Source organism: Tachypleus tridentatus, chromosome 12 (assembly GCF_004210375.1).
Source record: "Tachypleus tridentatus isolate NWPU-2018 chromosome 12, ASM421037v1, whole genome shotgun sequence".
Taxonomy (NCBI): Eukaryota; Metazoa; Arthropoda; class Merostomata; order Xiphosura; family Limulidae; genus Tachypleus; species Tachypleus tridentatus.
In genome coordinates, this window is record NC_134836.1 from 102,555,610 (window position 1) to 102,569,806 (window position 14,197).

Below are 14,197 nucleotides of genomic sequence, written 5' to 3' on the forward strand. Positions count from 1 at the left end.
AACCCGCGACCCTCAGATTACGAGTCGCACGCCTTAACGCTCTTGGCCATGCCGGGCCTACTTGTATGTGGCACATTGTTGTGAAACAGTGTGTATGGTATTCTGGTACACTGCTGATCGAAAGATAAGTTTAAAAGTATCCGTAGAACTCGGAGTTAAAAAATGTACTGCATATGATAAATTCGAATTTGGCCTGTGATTTGTAGATTAACAATACTGGATGCTGTGGTGTAAAGCTCTGAAAATGTCCTCGCATGACAAAGACAAGAAGAACGCTTATTTACCGCCGAAATGAAATATGTTAAAGTAAAGTATACCAGATTAAAACGCTGCTTACATCACAGACTATTTGAAATAAGATTTCCAAAAGAGAAAACCGTTTTCACTTTGTTCAAGACTCTGTGCCGCCCACTGAGATTGGCTCGCTACTCTTTAAAAAAGGCCCAAGGCCTAAATGGTACGAATTTCTATCCGGTGACATATAAACTGTATCTGATTAAAAGAATTATCACATATTTACGACCTTTCAGCATTTGGTTAAAAAACAATGTTACAGTACATGTAAAACACCAGCACGAAAACAAAATACATGGATACAACAGACTAAAAACATATTCAAAAGAAGTAATATTAAGATTAGATCCATAGGCCCGGTATGGCCAGGTGGTTAAGGCACTTAACTCGTAATCTAAGGATCGCGGGTTCGAATCTCCATCGCATCAAATATGCGTGCCCTTTTAGCCGTAGGGACGTTATAATACGACGGTCAATCCAAGTAATCGATGGTAAATGAGTAGCCCAAGAGTTGGCGGTTGGTGGTGATGACTAGCTGCCTTCCCTCTAGTCTTACATTGCTAAATTAAGGATGGCTAGCTTAGATAACCCTCTTGTAACTTTGCGTGAAATTCAAAAACAAATAAACCATAACAGTTTTTTCCCTACAACCAGTTTTAAACACGTTTTCATCACTACTAGAAGCATGTTAAGAAACGTAACATGAGGTGAGATAATGAAAAAAATTCGCAATGTTATTACCAAAATAATTTCAATGTGACCTTAGTGATTGCAGACAAGGAAAAAATACAGGATGTAAAAAAAAAAGAGACAGAGTAAATAAAAAACGCCGGAACTTTCTATGAAACACTGGTGGTAAAAGAATTGTTTAAAAATATCGAACACTGCAACACAACGACTTGAAGTAAGGAACAAGGAAAACCTTGGTATGAAGGATTTTAAAAAGGTGAAGAAATTAAGGCACAGGTTGTGCGTTACAAACACCCGATGAAACTACTAACTCAGAACAGCAATTTGACTCTCAGTCTTTAGACACGATACTGTATATTAGTTTTTTCCCAAATCGTAATAGTTTGTATGGCTATTTTAGAATTCGCGCAAAGCTACGTAAAGGCTGCCTCACCATAAACGTCCCTAATTATTTTACTCGCACACTGAAGGGAGGCGTTTGTTTTTAGTAACTTCGCGCAAACGTACTCGAGTGCTATCTGTTCTAGCCGTCCTTAGTTTAGCAGTGATAGACTAGAAGAAAGGCGGCAAATCAACACTGTCCCGCCAACTCTTGGACTACTCTTTCACCAACGTGTAGTAGGATAAATCCTAACATTATAAGGCCCTCTTTCCTAAAAGAGCGAGGATTTTCGTTGATGGGTAAACAACAAATTATAAGTCGGATACTAGCCATAAGGCAAGAGGGAAGGAGCTAACAGCAGCCACCGCCAACTCGTGGACTTCTCTTGTCCGGCTAAATGGTGTGACCTAACTATTACTCTAATAACATACCCACAGCCTCAAAATGATGAGCGCATATGTTGTTGTTTTGTTTCGGAAATGAGACCCGAATTGTGAACCCTCAAGAAAACAAAGAACAATAAAGACATATAGGTTGAGGAAGTGGCTAAAGCGTTGTTCCAGTGTGATCCATAAATAAGACTATCTACCAAGGGCAGTTTCACAAGTCAAGGAAGAGGAATCGCAAAAGTTTAAAAAAACTAAAGAAAAGACGGTACAGGCGCATTGAAATGTCTTTGTGTTTAATGCAGCCATAAATATCACACTACACTTTGTATAAATGCCTTATTTCCATCGACAAATCTGTCTGATGTATAAATGAGAAGTCTTAATAATTTGACTAGACAATGTGTATAAATATAATGTTGAGTCGTTTCTTACCTGCAAGTATGTGTTCGTGAATGTTAAACGTTGTTTCTGTAAATCTACAACATAAAAATGACCAGTGGACTTAAATGAAATTTGACACTCAATACTACAGCATTTTCAAAGTGTGTTCGTGGCACCGCTTGAAGCAAATGCTATTCAAGATTTAGACTCAAATACATTGAGTTACTACCTTTCCTTTAAACTATTAGAATTAGTAACTAACTTTCCTTTAAACTATTAGAATTAGTAAATTAATTTGTGGTACTTTAAACTGATTTGGATGGACGTGTCAAGTGTTGTGATATAGAGTATATAAATCATCGGGATCACTGAAGTCTGGCTGTAGGTTTGATTCTATAAACGCATTAAATGGCCCGACATGGCCAGGTGGGTTAAGGCGTTCGACTCGTAATCTAAAGGTCGCGGGTTCGAATCCCCGCCGCACCAAACATGCTCGCCCTTTCAGTCGTTGGGGCGTTATAATGTACAGTCAATCCCACTATTCGTTGGTAAAAGAGTAGCCCAAGAGTTGGCGGTGGGAGGTGATGACTAGCTGTCTTCCCTTTAGTCTTACACTGCAAAATTAGGGACGGCTAGTACAGATAGCCCTCGTGTAGCTTTACGCGAAATTCCAAAAACAAACAAACGCATTAAAATCACTACGTGTGGTATATGTTAAAAGTTCTGACGACTAAAATTTAGATTTAGACCAGAATGTGGCAACAGGAATATTTTTCACGGAATATTAAAAACAAATAAATATAAGCATAGAATAAAAACATTGTCAAGAAAGCAAAAAACACCCACATAAATGTCGTTCTCTAAGCACACAAAAAATGAAGTTATTACAGATACCCTTTAAGCATTGCACAAATGAAAAATATATGAATATTTCGTTGTAAGCAAACACGATACACTTCTTTACTTGTTTGATTGGAGCAGAGATGTCCTGATTATTTTCGCACAAAGGAATATTCTTCATGCACTTATACCTACTTTTAAACATATAGACCAGAGGGAAGGCAGCTAACCAACGGCACCCACGTCTAGTTCTTGGGCTACTCTTATTTGACCAAATAATAGGGTCAACTGTTATTCTTATTGGGCGTGCACGGTATTAAAGCATAGAGCCTGGCTCTGCGACAAGAGGCCGTAAACCTTAAACCCTTGAATTTACCGTACGAGCACGCTAACATCTAAGGCATGGCGGGTCCAAACTATTTGTTTCAACTCAGACACGAAACGGACTATCAGCGCTGGTTCTTCCACGTGGATCGAACTCGCAACTGTTACTACTAAGTCATCGGGAGACTTGATAAATGCAATTTCTAACATTCCAAGCGAATGACTGTAAGACTGATTCTGAGTGAGGTTATGACAAGAAGAATAATACTATATATGTACGTGTCAATTTTTAAGGAGCAACTTGATGTTCTTAATAGTTTTCATACAAGGCCCAGCATGGCTCGGAGGTTAGGCCGCTCGACTCGTAATCTGAGGGTCGTTAGCTCGAATCCCTGTCACACCAAACATGCTCGCCCTTTCAGCGGTTGTAACTTTGCTCGAAATTTAAAACAAAAAGTTTCCATAGAAAGTTAAGTAGCAATAAGTTGAAATGCTTCCAACTCCCCCTTCCCCCAGTAATTAGTAATTTCTTACAATTATTGACGATTTTAGGAGCCATAATAACTTTGTCATAAGAATCACCTTTTGATTGTTACTGTTAGTGCGTGGGTGTTTACAGCAGATACTTGTAAACTATAAAAAATTAAAAAAATCGCTCGTAAAACCCTCTATGAAGTTCAACACTCTATGAAAAAGTACCCTTGTTAACATGAAATAAAACAACATATGAAATATTTAAATTCATTGGCGGACGAAAAGGCAAAAGGATTGGAAGAATATTTTTGATTTATTGTAGAAATTTTTCGGTCTTAATATAAGGTTCACAACAGTTGCTTCTGTAAGTTATTTTCATTTTTCATATGCGACAATAACGTACTTTTGTATTATTCTTTGGAAATTTTTGAGAAGGTTTAAAAAAAATAATGTCCCATTGAAATAATGTGCAGTAAATTTTTGTTTGACTTTTCGCGCAAAGCTACACAAGGGCTATTTGCGTTAGCCGTCCCTAATTTAGCAGTATAAGTCTAGAGGTAAGGCAGCTAGTCCTCACCACCCACCGCCAATTCTTGGGCTACTCTTTTACCAACGAATAGTGGGATTGACCGTAACATTATTACGCCCCCACGGCTGAAAGGGCGAACATGTTTGGTGCGACAGGAATTCGAACCCGCGACAATTAGATTACGAGTCGAACGCCTTTATACATCTGGCCATGCCAGGCTTGATGAGCTGGAAATAAACGTAATTTTTAATAAGAATTCATAGTAAAGGTCATTATTCTAACTACAACCAGATTTTACTGACTGTCACACAGACAATAGTCTGATAACAAGCTAAATTATTTTTAATTTGAAAATTTCTAAAGTTATTTACTTCTAAGTATCAAAAATTATTTTGACGGTACATTAATATTCTAATCGTTATAAAACAGTCTATTCACGACACATTGTGTGTGCACTTTTGATGAAATATGTAACATAAATTAGGAGATGTAATGTAGCAAACAAAATGACGTTTCTTTTGACAAACATAACGTAGCCCTACAATGGTTTAATTGTCTTGAAATTTTTACATGTTCTACACTACTTCCTGTACACTGAACATGATATCCATTTTTCCCATCAGGTGCAGATTTTCCACAAAACGTCATATGCACTTTTACATAAATGAACCATTTTCATTCAAATCTGGTTGCATTTCATTATGCTTAAAACGTTGACAACCACTGGCAATATATTTTTCCAGACCAATTGCGACCCGAGATCCTTATCGGTCGTTTTACAAAACAAACACAATAACAGAAAATGTTCATTGTGGTAAACGAACTAATAATTTGATGTTAGTAAGAGTTGTTTTTTCTTCCCAATTTGAAAAAAAAAAATCTTTACGTGATTGAAGTTATTTTCGAAATATGCGTAGCTGAATTATAGAAATTTGTTATTAAAACTAAAGCAACGTTTATGAAGTTTAAATTCGCAGGCCTGAGTAATCGGTAACATAAGTAATGAAATATCGTGTAGCTGCAAAAATGACATTTGCCTTTAAGGAGATATTTCTTCCTTTATCCTTTAATATGCTTCGAGACGTCTTTTGTTTCACTTGGAGGAATATAATACATGATCTTTAATGGATTTATTTGTTTAGATAATCGAGTGTCGCGAGTAATGTGACTATCCAAATTTTTCAACACAATGTCTTTTTCACGTTGTCGTAGCTTAAATAGCTACTAATTTCACCTTTCCAGAATCAATGGCAGTCTGAGGAGTATGTGACCTAGGTAGCAGTCGAGGGGTATGGCAAACTGGAAGCCAGGAGTAGAGGGAGTGGGCAGAAGGAAGAAATGGTGGTGAGAATGGCCCTTTTCCTGAAAAAAGGCTTAGGCATAGAATGATATAGACACAGCTATCCTGTAGTTAATTTGCAAAAATTAAAAAAAAAGAAAAGAAAATAGTTTCGCAGCTTTAATGGATGTTCTTAAACAGTCAATGCAACATTTTAAACCAATCAAATGCTGACAGTTATAACATATAGGCAGGGTTGTCTTGAAACAAAATTAAACAACGTAATATGTGTGTGATTTGGAAGCAGTATTTGAAAAAATTTGCCTATACAGGGTGGCCCGTAAGTCCCTACCCATCCATATGTTATTATAAACAACGTTATAATACTAATGATAAGTTGAAGGCAGCTGTTAACGCGGCATTTGAAACAATAACCCCTACTATGTTGAGGAAAATGTCTCACAGAACATGGCGGCGCATAATATTATGCAACGAGAATGAGGGACAGCACACAGATACACTGGATACATAAGATATATGGATGGGTAGGGACTTACGGGCCACCCTGTATCTAAGAGCAATATTTGATTGGCTTTGTATAGAATGCATATTTATTTAGGCATATTAAGATGAAGTACCTAAAGTTCCATTCTTTTCTGCAAGTACTCACCACGTACGTGTAAACAGCATGTAGAAAGGTTTTAAACATGTGCTAATCTTTTTACAAATAAAAGTTGCATACTAGCACTTACTAGTTTCATTATGAATTTGTAGTGAGTCTGCCTACTTGAACAGGTATTATGCAGAGGATTAACGCACATGCGCACATTAACTGTGTTTTGTAATCGTTTACATTTTACCTATAGCAGACGGTGGCTCAGTGGAATGTGAGAAGAATCTAAACAATACGAAATATTTCATTTCAATAATCACGGTAAGCAGGGGCATAGGGGGGTTTGGGGGTTAACCCCCCCCCCCACGGACCCAAACTTTTTAGACAAGTTCAATGATCCGTGATTGCATGGCAGATAATTTCACACACAACAAATGGTCAAATGCAAATTTCTTATTGAACACTCTTTTAATACAGCAAGTTTGGTCAGAACGAGAGAAATACAATCGAATATTTATGAAAGGTTCAAACGCCTGTTCGTTCTTGACAGGACATCTACAACACAGTTTGGTTCAACTTTTATATCACGGTGAATGTATAATGAGGCCAGGCCATTCAATCGATCTTCAGTGGTGGTATTTCTCAAATGCGTTTTGAGTCTTCTGAGAGTTGAAAACGAACGCTCCACTGAGCTCGTTGACACAGGCAGCATGGCAAATACTTTCAACAGTCTAGAAATGACTGGGAACATTTCTGCATTGCACATTGCATATGCATCTATGATACTTTTTTGTCTGTTGTTCGCAAGTGATTTGTACCAAACCCTAAGTTCACCGACTGCAGTTAGTGAAGTTCTGTCAATATCAGCCTTGTATATATTCACCAACTCTTTAATTTGGTCACATTGTTGTGCTGTAGGTTCTGACCGTTCTGTGGTAGATCCTGATGGTAGTAGACACATGAAGTTTGTAAGGAGAGTTTTGTGACTGGACAGACGGTCACATATTTGTAAAAGAAAGTGATCAACAAATGATACAAATACAACAAAACGAAAGCCTGCCTTGGCATTATGATGTCAATTTGAAGCTCACTACACATAGATTGAGCCTCACAGAAAATGTTGTTAAATTCATTCACAGTATTATTTCTGAGTGAACGGATTAAATCTTCCACTATTTCTGCGTGATGCATCGCAGCACCTAAATCAATGTTCTGTTGCTGCAGTAAGTAGCACAGAGGTAAACTAAAGGAAAACGATTTAGCAATGGTAAGTAGAGTGATGATGAATTCTGGCTGTGTTATAGAACACAACAATTGATTGGCTTGCGTGGCAGAATCTCTGTCTTGCCAACCTGATATGGTATCAAGGGGATCTGTAACTGCATGGATTAATTATAGAAAGACAATGACTAGGGCAGAGACCTTTCACACTTTTTTTTCGATTCGGGTGCTTTATTCTCCACCGAAAGAGCCATTCCTCTTTGTATTCTTAAGGCGTGCTGAAAGCTTGACATTACCCTTTGCCCTGTAGCGCAAAATTGCCCGAAAATTCCCATCATAATTGATGGGCTCTTCATGAGTTTCACCAACAAACATTGGACTAGAATCATATTTTCCCCTCAAAGCAAAACCCTGTCTCCTAAACAGCAATACAATATCAATAATAGGCATTAAATATAGCCGGTTCTGTTCAATTTCTTGCTTGTAAGTTGCATTAAGCTGCAAGTGCACAGATGAACTTGTGTTTACGATCTGGAGAAAATTGTTAGCTTTTTCTTTGCTGTCTTGGTGGTACTGTTTCAATTCATGTGCCCTGAAGTCTTCAACAGCCTTCTTCCAGTTTGTGTATGGAAATTTCACTAGTTGTCCCAATTTCTGGCTTCCAACACCAGCACCATCAGGAGCAAAAAGACAGTAGTACTTGCAGAAAGCACCCTTTGCATGGTGACTGTAGAGTAGCCATCTCCACTGTGAAAGCCAACGATGCTGAAAATGCAGCTTTCTTGGACCACACTGGGGGAAAACATAATCACTCCCTGGCTTCCAGGCATTCTCAAGGAGGCATTTTTTGGTTTCAGCGTTTATCTAAAAGAGACAGAAAGACAGTGTTCTAATTAAGTTATTTTGCACATAGGAAAGTTTATTAAGAGAGTACAATAACCTCGAAGAGGAAGGTTTAGAGCTGTACTTCACAGAGCAGTCCTAACATCCTGTGGCTGTAGGCCTACAATCACTAGCAGCAATGAATATTCAGTCTAAAACTAATCAGAGTGTTTACATGATTTTACAAAATTAATATAATGAGGAGTCGACTTACCTGTTTACCTATGCTGACATCATCAGAAATGTAATTTCCAATGTCCCAGACTGAACTTGAGATGGTAGTGGCAGCACTGGTAGAAGGACACGGTGATGACTCTGACAATTCAGTTGACAATTCTGATTCAACCTGATTGGCTGCAGCAGATTGATCAGGTTCAGCCTCGTGAATGGGTTTAAAGAACCCATGCAGTGTCTTTTGCTTTTTCAGGCTTGACACAGTGAATGATTGTATATCGCAACTTCTGTTTGTCAACGTCACATTCACAGTACCATTGACGCCATGTATAGTGAATCATTCACTATAGATGGCGATAATGGTACTAGGTTAGTGCCATGGTGCTGCCAGCCTGCCACGGTGCAAAACACCCTGCCTGTTTATTTGTAAAGTTAATTCTTGAAATCCAGGGAATCTGAACATACACTGTCCATGATATTTGAATACAGATTATAGACACTATACATATATTTTGCACTCTCCTGAATGACTCTATATTTTATATGTTGATGACAGGTCTGTAGACCTATTTTTCTGGGCCTGATAACTTTAAGTTATATATCATATATATATATATAGACCTATATATTTATTTATGATTAAAAAATAAAACAAACACCTCAGTGTGCCATTCTAAAATGTGCCATAAAGGTGGTCTCAGAATGCATAATTCAGTGTTTTCTTTTATGCTTTTATTATAAATTTTCCCGAGGGGGGCATGCCCATGGACGCTTCTAGCATGGCTTGGCTCCTGCATCAAGCACTCAAACTACCCCCCCCCCACCCCAATGGTCATTTCTGGCTACGCCCCTGACGGTAAGCACAGCACGTATAACCCATTGTATAGTTTTCTGTTTAACAACAAACTAACCTGATACAAATAGTCATTGTTATTACGTTTTGTATGTGACAAAATTAAGCATTTTTATGTAAACTTGGTATATTGTAAAACAACTTATTAATGCAGTGTGTATAAACATAATATGGGTCTATTTCTTCGTGTATATCACTATAAAAGTTTGTTTTAATGGAAAGGATCCTCAGTTTTCTTCAAGTTAAGAGCACCAATAATTCTTAATTAACCTCTGGCTATTATGTACAAGCCTGTACAAACTAATTGGATCGAGATGATTGAGATTATACATATAGATAACTAGGTGAAGTACATAACCTAATAACTTATAGAATTTCACACTAAGTCTTTAGTCCGGCTATAATGATTTGGTATCCACACATTACTCGATTTTGATTTATTCTGGTATCTACACGGTGTAGACGTTTGAAAAATATTTTCATCCCCAGCAAGCAGTTAATATCACAATGGAAAGTAATCTTAGGAAACTGATCACTTTACTGGCAAACGCAAATATTAATGTGGAGAAACGATCTGCTTATTAGTTTACTTGTATTTGTTTATTCTCAGCACAACATTTCCGGAATCAGCATTCTCCAGATACTCTAAGCTTATCTGTTAAGTATCAGTGCACCTAAACGTTCACTAAACGTATATGACAACCATTAAGTAAACAGCGCAGTTTCCTAATAAGCTAGCTTTAGAGAAAAACTAACTTTCCCGCTAAAATTAAAATTATTTCCAGTTTTAACAGATGGAATATTTTCCGGTAAACATATAATTTATAGAAAATGTAATCCATTAATGGTATTTTTAAAATAACATATACTTAAAAATTCTCGCCTCTTGGTAGTGACTCAGCGTTAAAGTTGTGGACTTAAGAAGCAAAAATCCAGGGTTTGATCCCACGACGAACGCGCAAGAATATTTAGATACTGCATAATAACAAAACTGTTATCGTCAGCTGCAGGGAATCGTTTAGAATTATGTTTTATCCTGCATTAACTCAATGGATTAATAATCCTAAAAAATTGAGTTTCGATACCTGCAGTAGGCAAAACATAAGAATTAAACAGTAAACGATAATAAAATATTTAAACCACGATATTTAGTTGTTTTGTTTTTCAAGTAGAAGCATAGTAAACAAAAATTCGCCGAAGGAAATAATTTAATTTGTCCCGTTTGAGAATTTTAACAGTTGGTAAGGAAATGCATTGCGATACTTTATTTTCTTTATAGTTTTAATCCTGACTGGAGGCCCGGCATAGCCAGGTGGGTTAAAGCGTTCGACTCGTAATTTGAGGGTCGCGGATTCGAATCCCAGTCGCACCAAACATGCTCGCCTTTTCAGCCATGGGGGCGTTATAATGTGACGTTCAATCCCACTATTTTTTGGTAAAATAGTAGCCCAAGACTTAGCAGTGGATGGTGATGACCAGATGCCTTCCCTCTAGTCTTACACTGCTAAATTAGGGACGGCTAGCGCAGATAGCCCTCGAGTAGCTTTGCGCGAAATTCAAAAACAAAAACTAACCGATACCACGTAGTGTATAATAATTAATATAATACGTTATTATGTATATTATGAATACGATCTTTTTGTAGTTTATAATAATGGTCTTCGATTCTTGATGTTGCCTTTCTGTATCCTCACAGGTCTGTAGATTCTTAAAAGAAGGAGCTCAAACTGTTTTCGACGAATTCAGTTTCGTACCATATGCTTTCAAAGGCTACGAGTGGATAGCATATGAAAGCGAGAAAAGCGTCACTTTAAAGGTAAGCCCATTGTTCTTTGGGTGGGGTTGCTTCAATTCACAATGAATTAATAAACTAGCAGTATTTAAATATTAATACAGTTCATTAATTTGGTTACCGTATTTTATGCTGGTAAACTTATTTGTAAGAAAAAATCAAAATGTATTTATTTTTAGAGAAATAATTTATGCACAATTTTCTAAAATAATAACGTGTAGTAATAAGGTACTGTATCTGATTGGTAAAAAACATCGGAAATCCAGATCGTTTATTGAAGATAGTTTTATAATATTTACTTCTTCTTTTTAATTAATTCCACAATAATGAAGGCTTTCTTGTTAATGGTTTAATAAAGGTTACTAGTTTGGTTTAATCATTGGGTAAAATTGTACAAAAAATAAAAGTAATATGTTTCTAAACATGATTGGAGTGATGGACGACCAAGTATAACCACTGAGAAAAGTAGCAAGATCACTGAGGAATTAAAATTAAAATAAAATACACAAATATAAGGATTGAACTTAATCAAGTTGGAAATAGTATTCTAAAATGTAAGTAATGTGACTGTTGAATTTGGGTAACACCTGTACCTCGCTCAAATAAGTACATACATAGAAAGCTCTTGAAATAAGTATTCACCCTGCATCTTTATTATATCGTTGAGACTTGTACAGATATCCAGTAATAATAAACTTTCTATTGAGGACATTCAGTATAGTTTGTTTATTTTGAATTTTGAGCTAAGCTACATGAGGGCTATTCTGCACTAGCCATCACTAATTTAGGATTGAAAGACTAGAAGGAAGGCAGCTAGTCATAATCACCTACTGCTAACTCCTCAGTTACTCTTTTACCAACAAATAATGGGACTAACAGTCACATTATAATGCCCCCCTCCCTCCACCCATGGCTGAAAGGGTGAGCATGTTTGGTGGGACAGGAATTTGAACTCATGAGTTGAGTGTCCTAACCAGTTCAGAGACTCCCAAAATTTGGACATAGTTTACTTCAATTTATAACTGCTAACTAAAAGGAAAACAACCAATGGCAGTTAATTCCAAACCTTCCAAACTATAGCTTAACATGCTAATCACAAAGCCACATCTTGCCTCTTTGGGAGACTCCTGCTATGTATTGTGATTTTGAGGTGATAGACCAGAAGGAAAACAGCTTGTAAACAATAGTCACTACTAACTCTTGTGCTGTTACTCTTATCAAAATAGTGAGATTTGACAGCCACTCTCATAACACATACACATTTCTGAAAACTCTTTTGTTTTCACACTTTGTTACAATTGTGCTACACCTACACTTGACTTTCCTTCTTGTGTCTATCAACTTTATTTAGGTTTTATCTATTCCTATCAGGAATGTACTCATATAAACATAAAAATTGTTGTTTATTGCTATAATGAATGACATCGATTTAGAAATAGCTTTTTTTCTGACTGACAGCATATTGCTTTCATCTTTCGTGTTTTTTTTTTCTCTCTCTCACACATTTGTTGATATTTTCTTTCTTATTGAACCGTATCAAACCCATGCTGAACATGTTTTCTTCTTGATCATGTTTCCTGTGTATCAGATAGTTTCATGAACCACTGGGGATTTCACTGTTTCCCTACCACTTAACTTGCTGGCCATATGAATCTTTTTTTTTTTTTTTTTACAACTTAAGAGTACTATAATCCTCCAATTCCTCAGAGACTGACCAAAAATTGGAAGCTTTTTTAGTTTCTTCAAACCCAACTGATGTTTCTTACATCTATCTTCATAACATTTATTAACACTAATATTTGATGAAAATATTTGTAAGAGACCCTCAATAAATAAAATATTGAACTCTTTCTTATCCAATTCTGCTATGTTTCAGTTTATAACCTAACAAATGAAATTTTTGTGTTGTAGCAATTTTTTTATAGTAATATGTTTTAAAATGTAACTACATATTTTTTTCTTTCTTTCAATGCAATCCTACTCATTAGGCAAAGTGGGCAAAGAAACAAGGTTTTGGTGGAGTCATGACATACAACCTTAACAGAGACGATTGGAATGCTACCTGTGATGGTCAAACAAGGTTTCCTCTTCATAATGCTATTAGAGATGCATTAAGTGATTAGATTTTGGAAAAAAAATAAAAAAAAAGTGTTAGTTAAACAAGAAAAGACCATTAATTTGTGGTATTACAGTCAGAATGTGATACACGCATGATTAATTTGTGTTTTTCCAAAAATTCCCACTACTTGAAAGAATAACTAACCACAGACATTAGATGTTACACATGTAAAGAATGCTTGTATGTGGGTTTTTTTTTACCTTAAATGGGTAAGTATTCAGTAGGCAAAAAGAGCGAAAAGATAAAGCAGGGTTTTATGAGCTACCATATCCTATTCTATTTAGTTGAGAAATAATGGGAAACTTACTTTTAACCAAGTTTCTTCTGTAATAAGAATAGAATTCCTCAAATGTAGCAGAAAACTTAAAAAATAAAATGTATAGATATTTTTCTAATACATAGTTAACTGGCTAGTACTAGTAACTATAGGTTAAACTACATTTTGGGCCATGTGCACAAAGAAAATTTTTCAATATAATTTTATTTTGCATTATATATTTAACTGTGAAATATCATGAAAGAAAAAAATTCACAAAAATCCTCATTTCTCATCTTTTTCTTGTGCACATAATTTAGAAAATGTTAGTCCAGCATCAGTGACTATCTCATATTTAACATCATGAATACACTGAATGGATGTAAGAGACTTATCGCTATTAGGATTGACATAGTTTGTGTTGAAATATTCCAGAATTTAAGTGTTTTTTTGTCTGTAAAAATTTTTTACAATAAAAATGTATTACAAGTTACTTTTGTTGGATACTTTATTTGTATGAAGAAAAAATTATGAATAAAATTAACTTTCATTTAATATATCCTTAATAGGATTGTACAGTGTGTTTGAATATGTTTACATACATTTTTTTCCAACAAATGATTAAACTGGATTTTCAGACTAGGAACAGTCTGTTCTGTGAAGTGAGTTTTCTCCAAGTACTCCATTTCCCCACCCCATGTCAAA

At 36.0% G+C, this 14,197-nt stretch overlaps 1 protein-coding gene across 2 annotated transcripts in view; it reads left to right on the top strand.

The window, feature by feature from the left end:
- Nucleotides 1-14,197, top strand: part of LOC143234180 (acidic mammalian chitinase-like) — a 51,731-nt gene extending 37,534 nt beyond the window's left edge. For both annotated transcript variants that reach the window (XM_076471337.1, XM_076471336.1), the window contains exons 8-9: nt 11,022-11,141; nt 13,106-14,197. In XM_076471337.1, the coding sequence (XP_076327452.1) occupies nt 11,022-11,141; nt 13,106-13,240 (255 nt within the window). In that variant the 3' untranslated portion in view covers nt 13,241-14,197. The remainder of the gene's footprint in view (nt 1-11,021; nt 11,142-13,105) is intronic.